Source organism: Trachinotus anak, unplaced genomic scaffold, assembly GCF_046630095.1.
Source record: "Trachinotus anak isolate AG129_WGS33_773 ecotype Australia unplaced genomic scaffold, CSIRO_AGI_Tana_v1 ptg000028l, whole genome shotgun sequence".
Taxonomy (NCBI): Eukaryota; Metazoa; Chordata; class Actinopteri; order Carangiformes; family Carangidae; genus Trachinotus; species Trachinotus anak.
The window spans coordinates 14,451,252-14,475,339 of NW_027273879.1; the positions used below are offsets into that span (position 1 = coordinate 14,451,252).

Genomic DNA, 24,088 nt, shown 5'->3' on the forward strand with positions numbered 1-24,088 from the left:
TAAATTTCCCTCTACATCAGATATACTTATGTGGTCAAGCTCCAGAGTGACGTTAAAATGGCAACATGAGCAGAAATCAAATATGACAAAGTGCACACATGCAACCTTTGCACACATGCAACCTTTGAAAAGACACTGAAGCTGCCCAAAATGAAGCTTTCATGATTTACTAAATCTCCCTCTCTGGCCTGCTGCGCCAAACAATACTCTGTGACGTCAGCATGAGATTATTTCCCCAATATCCCTTACTGATAATTAACTTCCAACAGACTGACCATTCTATTTAGCTTCTGATTAAAAATGTTCCCCTAACTGCCACTTGGATGTTAATTGATGTCACTTATCCCCAGCATGATAAAGTGGCCAATGGCCTGCTAGAAACGCTTTCTGTGCATGTGTAATGTGAATCAAGGTTACATCATATGGACTCATATAATGACACCCCATACTATCTTTAATCTCGGACATTTTATGGCACTTTTTCAACTGAAAAAAAAAAAAAGTATTTCAAATTAAAACTTTGACTGAGGTCGCGCTTGTATTGGCCCATTGTCACCAGCAGTTTGCAGTGCAACGATTGGCTCATTGGCAGCTGTGTAATTAGTAACATCCAATCACATTCACTCAGGTGTACATCGCGGTCATTGTGACCTGCAGCAGCTCACCCGGTCGTACCTGCATGTGCCTCTCATTGCGGATGACTTGGATTAAAAACTGAACCTCGCACCCGTCAGTCAGCCTTCAGTTCATGACGGCAGCCGGACAGGGGCCGTGTTTCCAGCTGTTTGCTGTCAGACCGCGTCCCCTCTGCCAGGGGCCTTCGCCGGGTTTCGACTCGCCGTCGCACCCGGGGGTAAGCTAAATATCTGCTGCTGTGCTGCTTGTGCTTTCATCCAGCGCCAGTGACATGGCATGTGCTGGCTCAGTGCACGCCGTGCTTCCTGGGCCGTGCCAGTGAGATAACTGGGCCTGCATTGTTATTGGCTATTTCTTCGTCCAGCTTCACTGCTGTTGTGATCCAGTGTCATGATAAGTAAGAATCACTGGCTTTCCTGGCCCCAGCCTGCTCACAGGTGCTGTTGTGCTGCTGAATCTCAGTGTATCCACTTGCACTGTGTGTGTGTGTGTGTGTGTGTGTGTCTTTATTGGCAGCATTTCTTTATTTATATGCAATTTACATGTATTTATTTGCATTGCTATTATTTAAATGAGGTCCATGTGCTATTTGTTGCTCAAACCTTAAAGAAGCTATTTTTAAGTTTCGCTGCTGTTACATAGCCGAAGTTTGTACTTATCAGTCTAGAAGAAATGTTGAGAGTTCAGCATCAAACTTCATTGCTTTACTCATCAAGAGCTGTCTAAGTAAACCTCTTGCTTTGGAGTCTGCCCCGAAGAAATAGTGCTGCTCGGAGGGCATGTTATAACCTATTGTAAACAGAACAATGACTGAAGCTGGTTTAAGGTTGTTTTGGAGGGGGGGGTTCTTTTGGCTCGTGCATTCAATTTAGCAGATCATTCAAAGAATTCTTTACTCAAACCTGGTTATGGTTAATTGTAGGATATTTAGGATATTTACCTTGTGTCAAGATACCTTGACATGTGTTCACCTGAGAGAAATCAATAGTATTGCGTTATGTCTCAATATGAAGTGTTTGGTAGCATTTAGGGTAAACATGGTTTTATTTAGTTGAGAATTTACCTTGAATCAGGATACTGTTAGCATCCTGCCACATCCAGTATTTATCTGGGGGCAGCCAGGATGTTGTCTGAGCTACTTCTCAGATAAGAAGGGCTTTGCTAGCATGCAGGGGAAATTTAAATGTGCTTGTTGCATATCCAGGGTGGCAGATCACAGCGGCTGTTTTTTTTTTTTTATGTGCCCCTGTTTATAGTTATTAACCAGGGAGCAATAATTTTGTTTTGGGGGATTAGCTCTCTCAGCAAAATCGCTGCTTGGATTCATTGAGAGTTCTCTCAAACAGCAGAGCCTTTTCCACCAAATCTAACTATATCACCATTTGCTGTAAATGGTCACCTCTTTGACATGTCTCTGAATGAAGTAATGTACTAAGATACAGAGACAGGAAAATGTAGAGGAAACAAAATAAAACAAACATATTTGTTTGTCCAAACATAGATTTCAAAACACATAAAATACCAGAAGAATGTAAACTATGGGACCTTTATATCAAATTCTGGAAAAAACTTGCATAAAGCAGCAATGCATTACAGTACTCTTCTTTTGGATTCATTGGATGGAACTGAAACTGAACTGAGACCAGCTTTCAATGACATGGACAGTACCTCTTTTCGGGCTTGGTAACAGTTGGTAGTTTGTCATCAGCGAAGACGGAGTTGAGGGCCCGGTGTAATCTCTGGAAAAGAAGCAAGACATTGGCTGTCAAATGCTTAGCGGAAAAGATTTGACTCTTTTTCTGTGATTATTCTGCTGTTTACTGGCACTCTAAAGTGTGTGTGTGTGTGTGTGTGTGTGTGTGTGTGTGTGTGTGTGTGTGTGTGTTTGAGTGAGAGGGAGAGAGAGACAGACAGAGAGAAAGAGACCAGCAATCAAAACTGTGTCACTGTCTGAACTTCACTTGTCCACATTGCTGCTATAATTGTGTACTTTGAAATTAGTCATTTATTTGTAGTGGAGTACTTTAATGTTGTAATGTATGCCCACTTAAAGTAGTCAGTACACCTCTTCTGGCTGCTGTGTAGCTGTGTTCCAACTTGTGTTTGAAAGTGTGCTTCACTGTGGCATGATGTGCACATGTGTGTGTTTGGTACCTGGCTCGTGTGCAGCCAGTATTTGAAGCGTGGCTCCTTGACCCTCGGGATCACCAGCTTGTACACAATATGTTCTGCTATTGTGGTCAGCAGAGATAAGGCCACGCCCACACACAGCATCACAAACAGACCGGAGAAATGCTTTATGCCCATCTGCAGTGTCTGCAGAGAGACAAGAGTTTTAATGAGCACTGGTGGAAGGCAGGGAAAGAAAGAGGAGAGATGTGAAGATGCATAACCGCTGTCTCTAATGGAGAACTTGTCTGAAAAATTCTATCCAGGAAGTACAACACTTAAAAAGTCCCTCAGGTTGTGTTGCATTGTGATGAAACAGTCACATAACAAGTTAAAACAAGATTCCGCTTTTACAACTTTAACATTCATGTTTAATTATTGATCAAATCCTTTATTTAAATCCCCATGGTCTGTGTATATTTCTTTATGCAGCCACATCATACTAAAAAAAAATATAAATATATATATATATATATATATATATATATATATATATATATATATATATATATATATATAAGCACACTTTTAGCACAGCAATTTAAGGTTGATTAATTCACTATGACACAAAGACTATGAAATGTATAGCAATTTTACCACTTTTTTTTTTTTTAACTGTGCTTTTTGTTTGTACTGTAATAAAAAATAATAATAATTGAGAACAATGCGAAAACTCCATCCATGAGCAAGCTTATCTTATTGAAACAGATGTCTTCAGTAGCTTTTGGTTGGTGTATGCAGCCAGCACTTGTTATGATAACACTAGTGTAATTTTCTTATTATTTTGCCATTATAACCCATGAAAGGTGTGAACCCACTGATGTGTTCACTGCAGTCAGAAGTTCCCACTGTCTCTATTACAGCAAGTTTTTGCCGTCCTCCTGAGAGTCATCGGCTCCCTTTGTTTTCAGAATTCCATTTAAAAACAGCATGCACAGACAATACACTGCACTGACAAATGTAATGCATCATGTATTTTTTTCCCCATAACTTAACACTGCCATCACTGCAGCTGTAGCTGTAAAAGCTTTCTATAAAAACAATGGATGTGAAGAGATTTGAGACTCAGAAAAAGTGATACTGTAAGTCTTCAAATTGAATAACTGACATTACAAACTCACTACAGTACTGTAAAAGCGCCAATGCATGTGTACAATACTGAACCAGACAATGCAGTTTGTCTTTAAATAAGAAACACATATTTCAGAAACGTGTGAAATCTGAAATATGATTAATGTAATCAGTTACCTCTCCTGGACATATACATCATCACTGAGATTTCAGCTCTTAAGAAAAACCCTCGTTTTGTCTCGCTCTGGGAAATCACACCTCTTACTGAGATTCAGATTTTTTGTTTCCTCTTCAGATCTTGTTTTGCTGTCACTCTGCTCTAAACCCCCTCAGAAATGCTTTAGCAGTCTGCATGTGTTGCCATCTCCAAATGTAATATCACACTTTTCTTAACTGAGCACTTGTTGCTGTTACTGCAGATGCACATTCTCATAAGCATCTTTTCACTGCAGAGTATGGAACTGCTTGGGATACAGCAGCAGCTGCAATGATTGCATTATAAAGTCGTGTTGGGAGGGAATACATGATGGATTAAATTCGTCATTGCAGTATTGTGACTTGGCGAGCTGGCTATAATGAAATTTCGAAGAGTGGGAGCTGATGATTCCTGGGAAGCCGGGAAATAGAGACAGTGGTAGCATCTGACTGCAGGGGAGCATATTTCAAACTGCAGTAGGATAGGAAAATAAAATTACAGCCTTATTATCCTTTAACAGTAAGACAAGCTTACTGAACATACATGACACTAATCTAATACACTCCACTGAATGAAAAGCAATGCAATTTAGTGTGTATTAACCCACTCCAACATTCCTCACAGATACAGTTATTCTTTGGATTTGCACATTATGGCACATACCTTTTGGCAACACACACACTCCCTGTCTCTTGCAACCACATAGAACAATAATTTATCGCTGTGATCTTACACTTCACAACTCCACTATGTTTTCTACCCTCTTTGGTTCACTACTCTGACTGATTCATTGCTTAATATTTGCTGCAAAAATCTACAAATAACTTCAGTAAAGCACATAACACTCATAATCTGCATCCCTTTGATTACAATTTATTATTGCTAATGTTAAGCTTGGCCCTCTTAATGTTAGCTAATTGAATAATATGTCATTTATTAGTATTGATTTTATTACTTCAAAGGGGGTCAACTTCTTTGGGGTGACAGGGAGCTGGCAGGATGCCAGAGAGTTTGGCTGCCTCGCTAAAGCCAATCCATCAGATTTTTCATCTTTTCAGGATCCCAGGCTCGCTGTTGCTGCTGGTGGTGTAGCAGCCATTCATTGGAATAAAAGATTGCTAAAAAAAATGCTGAGCAGGACTAAATCGAGCCAGCCTTGTCAGTAATTCATATACTGCTTATATCACATGAATTTCCCGCTGATGTTGTCCAGTGTTCATTGTGACAGCACATTGTAACTGTGCCAAAATGTTCTGGTTCTGTTGGACTTTCTAGGTGACGACGAAGCCGTATTTGCAAGTAAGTTTAAAACAAGTTTAAACATCAGCTAGGATGGATTTTATTTTATGATGTCATATTCTACAGCATTAACATGAGGAATAGGAGCGTGCACATGATCATCATACTGTGATTTCTGCACATCAGCTGTCTGCTGCAGTTGTATGGAAAATTAAATGACACACAGATGAAACACAATACTGGGCGAGCAGCTTTCTCTGCCATCACTGTAGGCAGGCAGAGGAGGCATGATGCTGCAAAATGAAATGTACCTGGAGCAATTTAAACGTCTGCAAGTGTAGATAGCATCTATAACAAGTCTAGCTGTTACACGGAGGAAAATGGTTCACTTTGGTGACACCAAATCTGTGGCTCTGCACTCTAGCACTTCTGCTGCTCATACAAGCCTCATTAGATGGTAATTAACATTCATGTGTTTGGTATTTTGGCGACGCTGTCATTCAAAGGCACGCACCATGAGTGCTTCTTAATTATGAACAAGCAATTGATTATTATATCGCCTGTCACACAGTACACAAGAGAAAATAAATAATGAGGAGCAAAGAACAAGTACAGGAAGAAGATGGGGCAGAGGAGGTACACAGAGTTACTTCTTAATTCAGGCTTGAAAGCAGGGAGTGTGCAGTCTGTACTGGGCTAGGAGAAGCTTTAAGGGATTCCAAAGTCACAGCTGGGAGGGGAGATGGCCAGGCTGCTAAGAGCTAAGTGCTTTGTAATAGCAGAGCAAAAACATGGACCACAGGGCCTGGACTGCTTGAGACTGATGTTATGGACACAGGTTGGACAGCAGCTGGAGGGTCAGGGGCCAGGGTCTGAATTAGAGAGGAACAATTACTGTTAATGGATCTTGTGGAGGGAGTGCAGGGCAAGCATCCTGATAGTAGAGTCAGAAACAAGGAGCAGAGTCCTTGGTGAGGATGTGTTTGAAGGGTTTTGTAAAATAAACTTCCATGAAAGTGGTAGATAGACAACATACTTCTATACAGTTATGAAATATTTGAAATGACAAGAGGTATAATTTATTAGCTCCTTTTAGACACAACATTACTTTTCTATTTGAACCGGTCGTTTAACTGGTTGTGATGAGATGACGCTGTAAGTCAGAGCTCATCATCTCTTCAAATGTCTCCATCAACAGAAACAATGATGTGCTGCTGTTGCATGTAGCAGGTGGTGCTGGTGTTACCTCAGTCACAGCGAAGCTGCGCTTCCCGCAGGGCACAACCTTGTACCATTTGTCATGCAGCATGTCCATGAAGCCGTCTGACTTGTACTGACTAACAAGCTCTGAGATGTTGGAGGTGAGAGGAGAGTTCTGAGGGAGGCCAATGCCATAGCCTGCCAGTGGACACACACACACACACACACACAAAAACACTCAGTACAGACTCTTGACTCCTCTGTCACAACAAAATCATTTTCACTTCACAACCATATGCTACCATTATATTATTTTACAGGTTTATGGCTGTGCACAAGAATAAGAAAAAATAGCTGCTGAGCAGAAAGAAGGCAGTCTTGACAATTTTGATAAAAGCTGCTACTTGAAAATGTCAGTATATCTTGGAATTACTTTGCATACCAGGACAAGTGTGACAAATTCCGCGGTGGCCAATTACAGAGGTACCTCGTCTTGGTAGGAAGCACACTGATTGATCTGTATTGTATCCTGAAGGCTTAAGGGTGCATTAAGTAATTAACAACAACACAGGAATGTGGGACTGCAGTGGTCTGTAATGGAAGCAACCATCAAGGGAACATTTTCACAGTGGGAGGAAGAGGCTTGCTAAATGGACCAGAGATTAACAGTAGACAGTAGAGAATGTAAGCTTTTGAAAGGCAGAAGATTAACAGCTGTTGAGGTGTTGAGTGGCTGATATAGTTAAATTCAAGGGCTCCTGGTCAGTTAGTCTGCAGTCATGCAGAAAGACTACTTAATATCAAGTGATATTTAAAAACCAAAACATATATGCCTAATTCTTAATCAACCAATCCCTGACTGCTTTGACAACAAATCCTCTGAAATGGAACACCCCCTCCTTCCAATTTCTATATTAAATATCATTTTATGAGCAAATAAATCATCATATAAGAAGCTTGGATGTGTTACCTTCTATTGCAAAGGGTTTTCCAACCGTCAGTGTTTTACAGTCTGCATCTATGGAGACCTCGTAGTCCAGCAGAGCTTTGTCCATGATGAATGCGTCCAGTTTCTGAGGGTCAGCCCTGTAACCACATAACACAAAGACATCCTCTGAGTGCAACGCAAGAGCGGATGTAACATAAAGACGACACACTTTCTGCTTCATGCACTTCAGATAACAACAAACTGTTGCACCAGACACAGAAACTATAGGGATCCTAAAATTATGTTAAGCTATTTGCAAACAGTAACAAATAAAGAATGTAGAATTAGTCATAATCAAATATATGGCATTTCATACTGTGTGTGTGTGGGTGTGTGTGTGTGTGTGTGCTGTAACTGTAATGCTGGAACAGAAGCATTGACCTGAATGATAAATTTAAGGATTTGAATTTGATGGATGATGGATGTCACACTCCCAAATTCATTGTGGTGACAAATTTGACCGTATCAGTAACTAAAATCTCATCCTCTGGCAACGAACCACAGAAGCTCGCACACATTTTCAAACCACCCTCTGAAATTCACATGAAAAACTAACCTCACACCCCCTGAGACATAAACTGGAATGAACCTTCACTTAGTGTTATCTTCCTCCCTGTCTGCTCATTTCTCATTTTCCCTGCTTTTGTCCGCATGTCACTCCTTTTTGTTTTACGCTTTCACATCATAAACACGCAACCCGACTTAACACAACAATAAGAAGTGAATCAATGAATGAGGCATTAACAGCAAGTGCGAATGACTTGTTTTGCTTTGAGCTTGTGGGTGGTTAATCAGAGGGCGGTTTACAACAGTCACCGCAAATGAGATGGAAATGTTTTAATAGATTTCTCTCAACCTTTTGCCTTGTCTGAGATTTCCAAATACTTCCTTTGATCATATGGCATGACTGCCTGTCTACCAGTTTTTGCCAATTAATTGTCTTCATCGTTCAAAGCCTGTTACACAGGTGACAACACTTGGTGAGGCTTTTACAAATCAACTCTAAAATGTCTTTACTTGCAGCTAAATCCTACTGGGATACAAGTGCTACAAAGAGAAGCATTTTTTTTCAAGATAGTTTTTTTTTTTTTTTTTTTTGCTTGTTATCAAGGATGGAGTTTAAAATCCGCTGCTATCTTCTACCCACAAGCTGGCTGTTGATTATTACAGGCTGAATTAGCTTGCAGCTTATGTCCTTGGTCTTTCCACCATAGTATTTCCACGGCTGTTATGTATTTTATGACCGGAGCATGACCCTGACATCAGCCAATTAACGAACCAATATGATGCTTCCTCTTCTTCTGCATCATCTTCCTGTGGATAATGCTTATAAAAAGAGTTGAATCATCCCAGTGGCATGAGTGGAAAACAGCACTGGTGACAGGGAGCCATTTCTGTAGTGCAACTTCATTTCATACAATGCAATGTGAGACACAACATTTTTTTTTATTAGTGCTGAATATTTGATGTTGATCAGGGAAAAGTCTCCATCATGAAGTAAGACCAAGTCACTCAGGGTGAAAATCCTCTGTAATAAATGGTTGTACTTTGTATTCAAGGCTCAGCCGTGTTCTGTGAAACTCATTCTCATATGAGACTTTACTGAGGAATAGCTCCTGCTCTGCTTTAATACGAAAGTGGCTTTACCTAGATTTAATAGCTGTTGAAACTATGTAAAACTATAACATGATTCACATAATACACACGCGGCTTTCAGTATGATAATGTAACTGATAAGTAATGCCTGGCTCCTTGTTGGAGTAAACCCCCAGCACAGCGTATTCACAGTTGCATCGCGGCTCACTTGTTTGCTGTCTTGTTCCCCGGTTGTAATTTTCTAAAGATGACATTTTTCCTTGAACCCTCTAATCAGCATATTACAAGCTCAGTAAAAAAAAAAATCATGTTTCATCCATTCAAATTCTGTCCTAACCAGCCTAGGCCTGCATTCCAGCTGCCTTCGCTCACTATATTCTTGCTTTGCTCCACGGGGATGCCAGTTGAATGTCGAAGCAGCTTAGGATGACAGCAATGGCAGGGTAAGGAGGAGGGTGAGATCTGAATGCGAACAGGCAGGCTTGCAGTGGGGAACGACACACTTTTATTTCTTTTTTTTTTTCTTTCCCTCAGATTTTGATTTTCCTTGGATGTGCAACTTGGATTTCTTTTTTTTTTTTTTTTTTTAATGTTTTTCAGAGATGATACAGTTTCTTTTTTACCATTTGTACAACCTGAGAGAAACAGATTTTTAGGGGAAAGATGATACTAACAGGTAACTGTTACTGAACATTGGAGGACAGGTGACGGTGGAACCTGTTTTAGTGAAGAGTAAAATGTGTGCACCTGAAAATTTGTGTGTGTGCATGCTCAACTGTATGTATGTGTATGACGTCTTCTTACTTGAGGTGATGGATTCCATCTGGTGTTGCCGGGACGTTGTATCTTCTCATGTACTCATGCATCTCAGGGAAACTCTTCTTGACGTAGTCCTCTGCGCTGCTTTCTCTCACTGTGGCAAACCGGAATCCCTGAGAGGGATGGTGCAACTGCAGGAAAGCAGGAAGAAACTGAAGTGTTTCTTCTAAAATGTCGTCAAAAAGCATTCATATTAATATTGGTATTTTTCATTTTGGTTGCCGTTTCTGTTTTTGTTTTTTTCTTTTTATTGATGGCATTTTTAAATTCCCAGATGTAAAAGGAATACTCTTACAAGAACTTTTCTTTTACCAACTCTCAATATTCCTGCGCTCTTGCAATTCAGAGGGTTGGTGAGTTGGCAAAAAGAATTAATTATCTTACCTCAGTTGCCTTTTATAAATGTGGGTTCATTAAAGAATAAATTTGCTGACTAAAGAGTGTGGAGTGGCTCTTCTAAAATATAGAACAAATACTCAAACTTCTAGTCCGTGTTTTTATTGAGTGTTCATCAAGGACATTTTCAAAGAGAAATTCCACAACAGCTTTCTAATTATCATAAACTGAGCCATGTTTGACATGACAGACGGTGTAGCAGAAATTCATGAAGAAACAAAACTAAACCCAGTCAATTTCAAAACCACTTTTTTAAATGGAAATGTTTTGGTCTCTTTTAACCTCAACTGAAGTAAAGGAAAAATAAACATAGGGAAGGCAAATAATGGTGTCCTAATCAGCCACCAACCGTCATCAGGTTCAGATTCAAGTGATTGGTGCATTTTCTAATTGAGTCTCGTCCCCCTTTTTCTCTGATGTAAAATAAATAAAACTGCTGGGCAGACATAAATATGATCACAGAAGAACCCGTCCCTCAAAGTAAGACATTGAGAAAATGTCTTTTAGGATCTTTAAACTTCAACTAGAAATAGTGGTTATTTGTATGTTGTAGCTTTCTGACTGTTGTACCTTAGGGTCATGTATCCCTGACAGTTGTTCATAGGTCTTCTCCCCGACCATGACAGCAGCCAGATTGGCTGTGTAGGTGGACAGACAGAACAGGCAGAAGATGGCCCAGAGATTCATTAGCAGACGACCTGTCCAGCACTTCGGGGGCTTGATGGCCACCGTTCTCCCAAAGAGAATGGCGTAGCACACGTTGAGCGCAGAGGAGAAGGAGAACACCCGGTCTCGGTTGCGTCCACGTGGTGTCATACCAAAAGGGCTGTGCCACTCGTACAGGGTGAGGAAGATGGCAGTGACATGGAGGGAGACAAAGATGCCGAGCCACATGGACCAGTGGAGAGGCCACATGAAGGCCCCGATCGGTGCAGCTGTGTCACGAGTACGAACCTGGGTGAGGAGTGGGGCACACAGGATTGGAGAACTTGTAACTAAAATTTGTAAAGGCAAGATATCACACAAGGAATCTACACATTAATTAGCCATATCTTAATAGGACATAAATTTGCTCCACAGTCCAACAGTGTAATGTTATAAGATGCAAAGGTAAAAGTGCATTTTGTGACGTTGTTCATTGAGAGGATACCTAAGGTGAAATGGGGGGAGGAAATACAAATAAAATGGACAATGGAAGAGACATCCACTGTAAATAAAGCAGAACATCTACCTCTGTAGTGGCATGTTAAGAGGAGGAGAGGACAGAGTGATTACCACCATCACTATGCCTGTCAACTGGTGAGACAAGCTGTAGTAATTGCAGTAATAGGGTCACCTCACAAAGCTGTTCACTCCTCACCAGTCTAGCCCCATATGGGGAATTGCATTAGATTCCAATAACGTAGGGCTTGCAGTAATAAAACTCTGCCATATTGATACTGGCCACCAGCATACCAAGCGGAAAGAGTTGAGGTGAGGTCAATGACAGAGAGCAGAGAGGGAAGGCCCAAAGAGTAGCAGAAGTGAGTAATAGGAAGTGGAGAGGAAGGAAAAAAAAAAGAAAAATCTATATATAATGAGGAGAAAGAGAAGTGAGGCAGCAAGAGAAGAGCAGCACTGACCAGAATTCCGAGGCTGGTGGAGAAGAAGGGTGAGGTGAAGTCAATGACTTGGCTTCTGGCTGAATTAATGCTAAAAGAAGTCACTGCCAGGTGGGCAGCGCCACTGAGCAGATCACCCACCAATCCCGTCCAGCGACCATTCTTAAATCCGCCATACTTCCCATCACCAACAATATACAGGTCAAAAGTGAAGCCCATGTCCTCTGCCAGCTTCTCCAGCAGGTCAATGCAGTATCCATAACAGCACTTCTTCAGGTCCGTAGGAACAGATCCGTTGGGTCCCGCAAGGTTTTGGAAAAGTCCTTTCAAAACTGAGGACTCATTGGTGAGTGGGTCGAGGCACAGTTGGCCTGCAGGACACAGCCCGTCCCCATCCACCTCACGGGTAAATACAAATGGGTGCTCCACCAGCGTCACAACCCGCAAGTGCAGCCTTGTGGGTCGGCGCCAGTCGCCTCCAACTCCTGAACCTGCATGGCTTGGCCAGGCCCCCTGGTCCATCAGAACTCTCCCCCTGCGCCAGCGTCCCAGGCGGGTCCAGGTTGGCTGGCCGAGGGGGTCCAGCTGGAGGGACCAGATGTAGTGATGGGCCTCTGAGATGACATTCTGGCTGTGACTGTCTCTGGATATGTAGCCGCTCTGGCCCTCAAATGATGTGTTGGATAGAAATCTGAGGGGAATGTGGGGAAAGAGAAAAAAGAAATAACAGGAGAAAGGCGAGAAAGGGGGAAAAGTGGTGGAAGGAGGATGGAAGTGAAAGAGGACAGCAGAAAACAGGAAACATAATTTTTAGTGTGCGTGTAATTTCAGTTATCATGGGCATTTCACTCCATGCAGATATGTTGCTAGAAATAACTCTGGACAATATACAGATCCGTATGTTTTTGAAAAAAAAGACTTTGCTTTTAAGTTAAGTTTCCAAAGTTAGAAATTGGGGTCAAGATCTGAAAGCACTATTGCAGACTTGACAAGATGACAATGAGCTCATCAAACATGTCACAGTACATATGATGGAAGTCTGCCACTGCCCAGTCTGCAGATCTGGCCAGGGGTCATTTTGATTCAGCCAGACTTGGTTTGAATGATTCAGTAACATGGAGCAAGGTGAACTATGTCTGTCTCTGTTGCCCACTAGTGAGCAATTGTAGTAATGCATCTGGTTAATGACTATTAACCAATAATTGGTGTCATCCCGTATGCCATATTGTCCACTGTTAAGTGGTCAACTAACAAAGACTTACAAATTATTCAAACATTGCTCTTCCAATTCAACCCTTTCATTCACTCAACAAGTATAAAAGATTTCAGAGAAGTTTAATGTTAAATTTTTCAAATAAATATGTGGTGTGGGCTGTAGTTACTGCAGTAGCTAAGTAGTTTTGAACTTGTGTGTAAAATTACTATATAATTATTAGAATAAAATACGTTTGTGAACTTCAGATGGTGGGTTTTAACAAACTTTTTCAAAAATTAAAATTGGTCCACACATTTTGCTATATTATACATGTATGATAGCAAACATGACTATGGAGGTGGGCCAGTTAGGCTGAAGACCACTTGATGCCATCAAAACAGAGGAAACACCATTTTCCACAATTCTGACAGAGCGTCTTGGTTTCGGTGAGGGAAAAAAAAAACAGCACTTGACCCATTGATCCACACCAGGCTGCTCCTTTTGTTGTTGTTTTGTTGTGCTGTAACTAAATTGCGCTTCATCTGACTTTTGTGGAGGTGAGCAGAGGTCGTTTTTCAGCATCTCAACAACGAATGACCAATATTTCAGTTCTCCTGATGAGGACAGCAACAGGAACAGTGATCACAATTCAAAACTATGCAACAGAGATTAGGCTGAATTCATGGCATGTTTGACAAACACTGCAACCCAATGACCCACCGACCGGACTGTACTAGACTGTAGAGTCCTTTTTCATTAAGTTTCTTATTCAGTCTTCCATCCACACATTTATCTTGTTTATGATCACAGAAAGCTGAAACTCTCACTTTGTCTCTCTAATGAGACACGCAGAGTGAGAGTGCATGAAGTACTGTTCAACTCATGCAATCAAATTAACTGCAAGATGCACAGCAGCTGAATAAGTTTTCTTCTGCTGGCTTGCTTTTTTTTTTTTTTTTTTTTTTCATTTGCCAGTAAGAATATCACCTTTTTTATTTTTTTTTAATTTTTTTGTAGCTGGGATTTACAGGCTTAAAAGTACGATTTATGTTTTACCCTTGGTTAGTTTATACAAAAATTCCAATTTAATGGTGTAACACCAGCACCAGAGAGGTGTATTATCTTGGTGGCCCCAGTGGCTGTCTAGAGCGTGTTTGTGTTTGTGTGTGTGTGTGTGTGTGTATGTGTGTGACAGGATAAGACAGACCATGGTCCAGTGATCACGCCATCTCTCTCACTGAGCCATGCTACTGGCTGTCTGAGAGTGTCAGATACCGGAGCAGACACACAAAATCTCACACACACACACGCGCACACACACACACACACGCAAACACTTGTCTATTGGAATGGATATGTTTGGATGTAAGCAGGAACGCAGGCATCCATTCTGTGTGGGGAGGTGAACACTTCTTCAATACGCCTTCGGGAGGTAATGATGTAAATGATGTGACCTTTTCCGAAATGTTCGTTTGTGTCACCTTGCTCACTGGAAAATGTCCCTTTCCACCACCTTGTCTACTTTCCTCCGTCTTTAACGGGCTTTAAACCAAGCTGACAGCTCAACTAGTCTGTCTGAAGGTCAGTGTCTTCACTATTGCTTGTAAATATGAAGCTACCTGGGGAGTGTTTTCTTTCCCACGGCTGAGCACACTGGAATTGACATGCTCTTGCACACTTCTGACAGTGCACAGGGCGTTGCACGTTAAAAGTGAAATGTCATATTTTTGGGAAAAAGCCAACAGTTTATACTTTATGTTTAGTCAAGACGTTGATAATGTCTTTAGAGTGTTTCATCTGAAGTTGCAGCCAGTTTCAGACGAATGCTGGCAGGGTATGTCAGCAGAGTGGAGTTTGTATAAGTGGAGCTGAGTGTTTCTCATTTTCGCCTGCAGCGGGAAGTCGCTTCTTAGAAAGTCAGAGATGCTCTCTTTCACTCAAAGGCCGTGCCATCACTGCTCTTTCCCACTAGCATGACAAACATTACACGCTGCAACAAACGTGGATATGAGTGTCCAGGTTGAGCACATAAGTTTCGCATGTAAGGGACCATTTCATTTCCCTTTCCTCTCCCACACAAACAGGGAGCAGACAGGAAGCAATGAGCTAAAGTTAAAGTGCTGCTCCTTCACTCACATAATCAGATTTCAAGATTCCCATTACCTCTGAGCTTCATCCTGATTGGATCCTTTCATTAATGAAGTATTGAATTCCTCTAATCAGACTAGTTTAAAGTAGTTTAAGTAGTTGAACAGACACACTTACAGGACTGTTTGTGATGACTTAGGATGCTTGTGAGTCCGGGTGTGGTCTAAAATGGGTTTGCATCACCTTCAGTCTGAAAGAAGAAGCATTGGCAAAGGGGACATAATTTCTTTTTCTGTATCTATTCATTGGAAAGTAAAGTATATTTACTCAAGTACAAATTACTTTACTTGAGTACTTGCAGTTGATCCTCCACTACAATTCTGAGGTAAATGGTACTTCCAAGTCCACTACATCATTATATTATAGTTACTAATTGCTTAACGAATTAAAATCAGATTGACAGTATGATGAGCTTAACTATTATGCATTGTTATAAATTAAACTACACAGAAGTTTGTAAAATGTTCAACCAACTGTTGTGGCTCAACCAACTAGAAAGTAAAATGTTACTCATAACACCCACAGGGAACGTTTCCTGCATTGATCACTTTTACTTTACGTACTGTGAGCATTGTTGCAGTGCAGTGATGCTACTTTTACTGAGGAAAAATACCTGTAAACATCCTCCACCAGAATGAGTTCTGAAGTGATTAATAAAGAAGAATATTATCTAGTGTTCCTGTTGTGCCTGTTCTCCTGACTATCGATATTCTGGCAGTTCAGCTTTCACATTTAATGAAATCAATACTTTTGGTTGAGCTCATTTTCATTTGGTATGAACAGTTTTCATGTGTATGAAAGCAAAACTGCAAGTGTGAAAAGATTCCCCCAGACCGCTTCAGGTGAGGAACACTTAAAGCTTAAAGGTTTTTATTTTCTCAGTTGAATTGCATAAAATCTAAATTAAATGTCTGATACTTCCAGATGTCTCTTCTTTAAAATAAACTTTTAAGCTGTTTTTGAGTAACTAATCACTTCTACAGAAGTTTGCGTTGCTTTTAATGAAAGTTGGTTGGAGAAGCTTGAATGATATAACCCTTCTGACCAGCACGATGATGACTAGTCCCAGGACACGCTTGGTGCTTGGTGGATACATCAGGTTTTTTCGTAATTTCTTATTGTCAAACAAAGACCAAAACGACTTCTTCATCTGGAGTTGCTACAGCGCCTCTGACAATCTAAATACAAACTATGGTTTCACTTTTTATGCAATGCGACATGATTCCGTTCCTCCATATGAAATGGAGGAATGATGGCATTTCAGGCAGAGGAGTCCTGATGGTATTTTATGCTGAGGGACATCTGTGTGAATCACATGTATTACACAGCAACATTTACTGAGTGTCTGCCTCATGTTCCTGCCTCCAGCATCACCTAACAAAGACTTTGAGGATAATGTATGGTATATGTGTTTATGTCCACATCACTGGCCATAAATGCAAAAATATTCATCAACATCATTGCATGCTGGTTTTAAGTACCTATCAAAACATCTTGTTCTTCACACCAAAAGAGACAGAAATGAGCAAATGCAGCTGCCTTTTTAGCAACATAAGCGTCTGCCAAGGGTATTCCTCCTTGTGAAACCAGTCCCTCCCCGAAGCAAACAGAAAGTGTTTTGCTTACAGTAGTTGAGAGGATACAAGCCTCAGAGGGGACATTTATTATACAGCACTTTCTATCTTCATAGCTCAGCTGGCTGGCACGTTCAGGGTACTACACTTGGCATTGGTGAGTATGCATCACTTTCAGCTGATTTTTATCAAGAAGGACTGAGGAAAAATGAAAAGAGAACCTGCTGAAAATTGTCGTGGCTGTATCTTATCTGTTAATACAAGACTTTTACCCCCTGTAGTTTATCTGTGTGTATGCATCTCCAGGGCTTATATACAGTATTTATGTGAGGATCTCCCACACTGTCCTTCTCTTTCTTTCTGTGCTCCCTACTCTTTCTCTCCTCCAGGTTTTGTTATCACATCTTTTGGCCCCTACTCAGTGCCTCCACCCTCAGCTTCTTAGACTGGTGGCCAAACCTTATCAGACCCTCTCACTGGTTTATACACACTTATAAATACAGATACTTTGGAATAGTATACCCCATGTTGTTCTTTACACTTAAAATAAAAGGAGTATAATTATATGGTACACACATCATATGTAGGTCTGCACGCTGACTCCAAATCAGAAATATATTTAAATGGACTATGTTTCAAGCCTAGTGGTCTTCATCAGGATTAAAGTTTAAAAATGAAGTACATCCCCATATTGGCTGAATGGAGCTATGATCATTTAAATTTATTTGGGATGTGTTCACACGTCAGCTTTGTATTTAAAGAAATTAACATGTGGGGATGTTTTAGTATCAGCAGCTCATCTACTTAAGTTATGATAAATTATAAATCAAATGAATCACTATGAAACAAAGCCAATTTAGCAACTGAAAATCCACGAAACCTCTCCTCAAGACTGTGATTGTCCAGTTATTTCCTCACAGCTGCAACAAGGCACAGCAGGTCTGTCAAGCTTTGGGTGTCTCCACATGTTGAAGTGGTGTGCCTGGGGCTGTAACATGAGTGATACTTTGTAAAGACTTTGAATGGCAATTTCTCTTCCAACGGCTTCACAACCAAAAATACAAGAGCAAAAGAATGAGGAATGGACTGTGTGTTTATCTGATCTGTGCTTATCTGCGCTGCAATTGTTAGCATGTTACTTCCAAGGCCAGGTGGCCTCATACTAGCATTACATTATTCTTGCAGCTTATGTGTATGTTTAAAAAAAATAATGACTGGCATATTCATATTAAAAATACTACTTATAATACTTATAAATATTAATAATGGCACTGGTCCAAAATACGAACAATAAACAGTGTTTCCTAAGGGATTTTGTTTCCATCACTGTGAAATGTAGCCTATATAGTGTAGGCACTGATGAAGCATAAATGGGTCCTCTGTCTTGTCATACACAGTTGTGTATGTGTCAACAATACAACTAAAATGTTGGCTGAAACAACACCAGTTTGATGATTTCAGTGTTTAGAATCTAGCAGCCTTTTAAGATTAGGAGTATTTTATGTGCAAGTGGAAACTCTGGTGACCTATTGATGCCACAGGATAGAACACTTGAACAGTCTTAAGCCCATGGATATCCACTCATCCATTCAAATTTTATATTCCTTGTATGAACAGATTCTGACATTTCTTCTGAATAGCAGGGAGATTTTTGGCTGATGATTGCAAAATAGTAAGATATAATCATAAGAAAAGAGTCTTAGCAGGAGACAGAATTCCTTTACAAGTGTGCCTTCGCTGTCCTGCACTATACTCCAGAGTCCCTTTTGGGCTTTTTCCACTACATAATGCTAAGTGATGTGCATTGAAAAATTTTTCCCACAGGGCCGAATGAATGAATGAATGAATAAAAGCCAAAAAAAGTGCAGCTCAGAGCGCTCAGCAAATGGAAGTCGGTGGAAATGGAAAGAAATGATCTGGGATGTGACCATCGGGCTGGAGAGTTTATCCATGGTACAGCCTGACCCTTTCTGATCTTGCAAATGCAGAGAGAGATGAGACTGAGAGTAATATTCAACAAACAAGTAAAAAGCTAGCCAGCAGTAACTAATTACCTCTATTTGAAGTAAAGAATAACTAATCATCTGGTTTTTCATAATGGAATCTTTCTACATTATTGGATTATTTTTTGTTTCATTTTTCAGCCATGCATTATTTATGTCATTATATTTAGTCTATAAATATTCTAAACATGCAGAACAAATGTGATCTCGAGAGGCTGGAAATTTTCCTCAGTAGTAAGAATTGGCAAGATTTCATAAGAACCACTTTCAATGGAGAATTGAAACTTCCATATACTCAGGCCTCTTTTACACACCAGCCAAATGTTACGCCACGACTGCCTGATTGACTCTCAGTCCCTGCAGCAATTTCAACTGAGAGATGTGCCTACTTGCTTCAATACATACATGCATGCATACAATATATACATATACATTGCATATTACTGTCATCTCATTACCAAATGGCCTGGAGCATCTTGATTAATGAGGATCACACACTCAGGTGTTCGGTAACATCACTTTCTGTCTGTATTTAAAATTCCACAGTAGCCCCCTCACTCACTATCACTATCACTGTGGAAGTCCTGTACCTGACACCTGATCTCTAGTTTTACTGCATTTCCTGCAGGAAAATATCTGGCCAAATGTTAGTGTATTTACATTTCTGCTCTTTGGCTTGTCACCCATCTTTGTATGATGTCTATGGACATCTTTAATTGTTTGGGAAGATATTTCCCTCATCTGCATAAATCTGGATTTTTAAAAACACTGGAACTGGTTTAGCATCTAGCCGGTGCTTTCTACACTGACTCATGTGCCACAATCCCCTACAACACTGCAGTTGTCTGATGACAAACACCTGCATATGTCATCAGCTGTTGCTCTTGGTGACTGCTTGATGGCTTGGCCAGTGACTCTTCTGCAACCATAACTCCATAATAATTACGCAACAGGTTCCCTGGAGGGTTTCGATGTCCAGCTTGAGACTTGCAACACCCTCTGTGCTGCTCATCTGTCACATGGTTTCTGGCTTCAACACTCTGGTGGTCACGACAGTTCCCTCCAGGTCAGCTCATCCAGCAAGCACCTGATGCCATGGCTCTTGGCTCTAATGCAAAACCAAAGGCAGTACTCTCCCAAAGGAACTCTAAAATAACTGGAAATGACTGCATGTTTAACACTAAGACAGCCACTGGGTTTGAGTGGTTTAACGCAAAGGTTGAATCCAAGGTTTAGATAATGGGATAATTTGGCTTTTATTCGTATTCAAAAGACTCATTTGGAGACACAAAGGGCAGCTGGATTCAACATGTAGACATATGCGGTCTGTGAAAGGAGGCTGATGTAGACATTGTTTCATTTTCAGAGGTCAGATTGGGAACCATTAGTGTCCTAAAAGGCCAACAACTTCTTATCTGGAAAGCTTAAATGTTAATCATGACTTGATTTTTACAATGTAAATCCAGTGGTTTTTGAAGAAACTAGTTTAGAAAAAGTAAGAAGGAAGAATCTTTTAAAGATGATATGTTTCATTTACCATAATGGTACCATCAAGCTTTTTCCGCCTTTTAATCTTTTCATTTGCTTTAAAGTCTACTAATAATGTTGAGACTGGTTTCATTTCTTACAAAAAAGACATCTGAAACCATTTTTGGGAAAGGTTGATTTGCATTAAGGAGGGTCGAGATGTAAACATGATAACTTATCATCATCGGTGTTTAAGAAACATTTACCCTGCGTGACAGTATGTGATTGGCTTCAATCATAAGCACTGAGCTTGAGGAAGGTTGGTTGATGATTTTTTAATTGCAGTGTCTAATTAGTTCAATGATTTTCTTTGTTGCCACAGCTCTATGCTGCCACAGTAATTTGCTGGCAACAGGTGGGGAATTAGGAGTCAATGTAGCTTATAAAGTGCATCAGAACGTGAATATGGTGGAGACTGTCCTGAGGAACTTCTGCCTGCTTTTTTCTTTTTTTATCTTCACGGCTTTGCCTAACTTGCTTCACCTGCTTCTATTTTCACAGAACCAAAATGTGTGAATGACAGCTTCTTGCATATTTACTTTTGGACTTCAGGTTAAAATCCTTGGATTCAACTCGTGTGTTCCTTGATCATTATCTGTGTTTGCTAGCATACTTTTTTCCTGATATTAAAGATAATAATTTTGCGCCAAATGTTGTACACATGGAAGGATTCCTAAATGGGGCAACTGGGCACAGAGCCTCCGTTTGAAGTGGCTGTTAATTTCTTTTGTTGGAAAGTCAAATGACTACAAGGAGAAGCAAAATGACCACAGACAGGCACAGAACAACCATAAAGTGAGTCAAAATGACCACAAAGATATGTGAAAGAAGAAACGACAACAAAGAAGTGCGAACACACTATAAAGAGATGGTAAACAACCACAAAAAGATGCAAAGCAACTACAAATTACGTGCCTTTGTTATTTTCAATTGTTCACTTTTCAATAGATTTGTCATCTCATTATTTTCCAGGCTTGCATCCACCTTGTCCCCAGATCCTCAGCTGAACTCAGGCTTAATGAAAATACCATCATTACTGAATAATATCAGACTTGGTTGTGACTAAACATTTCTCCTGGGTCTAAATGTCCAACAGCCCTGAAGCAAAATCAAGTCTGAATATATATAGAGTCTGACTTTCAGGAACTTTTCATATCTCAACCTCCCTCAGGCAGTTTACAGCCCCCTCTCTGTCATTATGAGGAATATTATGACTGAATGAAACAATCTGAATGCTTAGCATTCTGTCTACACTGATTGTTGACATATGGCATTTGCTACGTCGAAAACAAGGGACAGACAATAGAGTAATGAGGACATTGGAAAAATTAGCTGTATTAGTTGTATTTAACAATAAAGACCATGAGACAACAAAAATATTGTTTAGCTCCTTGTTTAGCACAAGAGACCGTGAAAAAACCCATCATCCACATGTGGTGCCACATTGAAAATCCACAGGAATCATACATGGTGTTAGAGATGAGAAATGATCCAGGTGACTTGGTGTATCTGACCACTAAAAGACCCTGTCTCCACTATCAGATTCAAGATCATTTCAAAAAGAAAAGGAAAAGGATACCCATATACAATTGTTAAACTGCACACACAAATATATTTCATTCTATGTGGAACAAAACTAAATGGTTATGGATGACAGTCAGGACCCTGATTCAATTTATCAGCAATCTTTATAACCTAGAAAGATACCTTGAAATAGGAAAAAAAAAAGAAAAGTGAGTCAACAAATATTAATCCCTGAAGCATGAATATGATCAGATGGTCTAAACAGTCTCACGGCTTTACAGACACTGAATTACAAAAAAAGGGAATGACATTTCTTGGAGAAAACAACATTTCTTTGTATTTGCAGGTTATGTACAAACATACCTTCTTATCCACAGCCTCCACAGATGGTTACAGTCTATCATATTTTACAATCTAATACTTTTAGATTAGACTTTTCCTGGACCAGGCATATTGCAGACTTTTCCAAATCCCTAGCTTGGATTAGATCCAACATAGAAAACTAAACCTTTTCAGGTAAATCCCCTGCCCTCAGAGGGTCAACAACAGGTCTCTTATAAACCTGATAAAAGGTCCTGTAACACCTTTTTTTTTTGTTCTGTGATATCAACCGGTCGAGGCAGACGGCCGCCCACCCTGAGCCCGGTTCTGTTGGAGGTTTCTTCCTGTTAAAAGGGAGTTTTTCCTCCCCCCTGTCGCCAAGCGCTTGCTCGTTGTGGGAACTGTTGGGTTTTTCTCTGTAACAAAGTAAGGTCTTGACCTTACCCTGTAAAGTGCCTTGAGATAATGTATATTATGATTTGGCGCTATACAAATAAAATTGAATTGAATTGAATTGAATATATAAAACACTGGAGGAATAATCAACATCTCATAAGCAGCTTAAAATGAAGCAAAGCAATGCAAGCACAATCTGAAATCTCCTCCAGCTCCTCCAAGCTCACCTTCTTCAAACGATTCTCTTCCTGGGACTATCGTTCTGCTGATTCAGGTGTTTTGAGGAGATCTCAGTAGGAAAGGTCAAACTCTAATTATAATGCAGTGGTGTGTGATCACACACTCTTCACTGCTCATATCTCAGCAATATAAAGTACAGTGGCCCAGCTGCAGATGCAGATGCAGCTGCACGTCTCTGCTGCTGAATGCAATTCATCACACGTTATCATTTCACCACACTGCTGCAGTGATGGAGTGTATATGGTGTGCCTTCAGATATGCTCCGCGGTTGTGCATGCACGTGTCTGTGCAGATGTGTATGAATTATGTGTTTCTTTGGCAATTTCCAGACTGACATTCTAGCTGGAGTGTGACCAAACATCTGCCAGATGTGAGTGAAGAAGGCTGTCCCAGAGCTAAAGGATTATAGAGGAGACAAGGTAGAAAGAGGACACATATTGACAGCACCACAGTGGAACAATGTGGAAAATTGTAATTTTTTTTTAATAATTTGTTTCATTTTTATTTGTTTCTCATATGTTCACTTTGTTGTGTCCTTTCTGAACCTGAACCTGTACCTGTGGTAGGGGTATTCGAATGTGGGAACTGAAGAAAGTAAAAATATCAGGCTAATGCATTCCAGATGTTCTGTGTTGAGGCTTCTGAACAGTGGACAGTTTATGGCTTTTTTCCATTCATTCATTATCCATAATGCTTATCCTTATAGGGTCATGGGGGGCTGGAGCCAATGACAGCTGAGATTGGGCAAATACACCCTGGACAGGCCACCAATTAACCGCGTGAACATGTTTTTGGACTGTGGGTGGAAGCCAGAGTACCTGGATATGCAAACTCTACATAGAAAGGCCCAGGTTCAAGCCCAGAACCTTATTTCTGTGAGGCAATAAAGTAGCCAATCTTGGTCTTTGGCTTTGTTTTAAAGAAGACTATAAATTACAGCTTGGTCTTTTGTTCAAGGAGATTCTCCCCCTTGGTTTCAAGGTTGGTTTCACAGTTGTCAGGTATCTGTATGCAATGTACTTGATTTTCCTTTCTATCCAGAGTGTTTTTCACCACTCACAACAACTCTGCAACACCACAAAGCAAAACAAATGTGTTATCGTTAAAATTTTGTGATTATATATTTTTGTTGACCAGTAGATGCAGTTTTAGATGTTTACTTTATACCGTTAATGTCAGAGTGGCTATAATCAATATTTTCATATTAACAATAGATCACATATCAAGTTGTGTGACAGAGGTTGTTGTA

At 40.3% G+C, this 24,088-nt stretch overlaps 1 protein-coding gene and 1 long non-coding RNA gene across 3 annotated transcripts in view; one reads left to right on the plus strand and one right to left on the minus strand.

The window, feature by feature from the left end:
- Nucleotides 1-24,088, minus strand: part of grin3a (glutamate receptor, ionotropic, N-methyl-D-aspartate 3A) — a 41,548-nt gene that overhangs the window by 7,592 nt on the left and 9,868 nt on the right. Inside the window, exons 3-9 of one of the 2 annotated variants that reach the window (XM_071465990.1) lie at nt 11,933-12,602; nt 10,881-11,264; nt 9,900-10,045; nt 7,482-7,597; nt 6,558-6,709; nt 2,791-2,952; nt 2,305-2,375 (exon numbers count right to left, since the gene is read on the minus strand). In XM_071465990.1, coding sequence (XP_071322091.1) covers nt 2,305-2,375; nt 2,791-2,952; nt 6,558-6,709; nt 7,482-7,597; nt 9,900-10,045; nt 10,881-11,264; nt 11,933-12,602 — 1,701 coding nt within the window. Of the gene's footprint in view, nt 1-2,304; nt 2,376-2,790; nt 2,953-3,378; nt 6,184-6,557; nt 6,710-7,481; nt 7,598-9,899; nt 10,046-10,880; nt 11,265-11,932; nt 12,603-24,088 lie in introns of those variants that run through there. The other variant, XM_071465991.1, reaches the window with a different exon arrangement.
- LOC139611361 (uncharacterized) lies at nt 651-24,019 on the plus strand. The gene is made up of 3 exons (XR_011686301.1): nt 651-853; nt 23,169-23,258; nt 23,546-24,019. It is a non-coding gene; the product is annotated as an uncharacterized lncRNA (long non-coding RNA).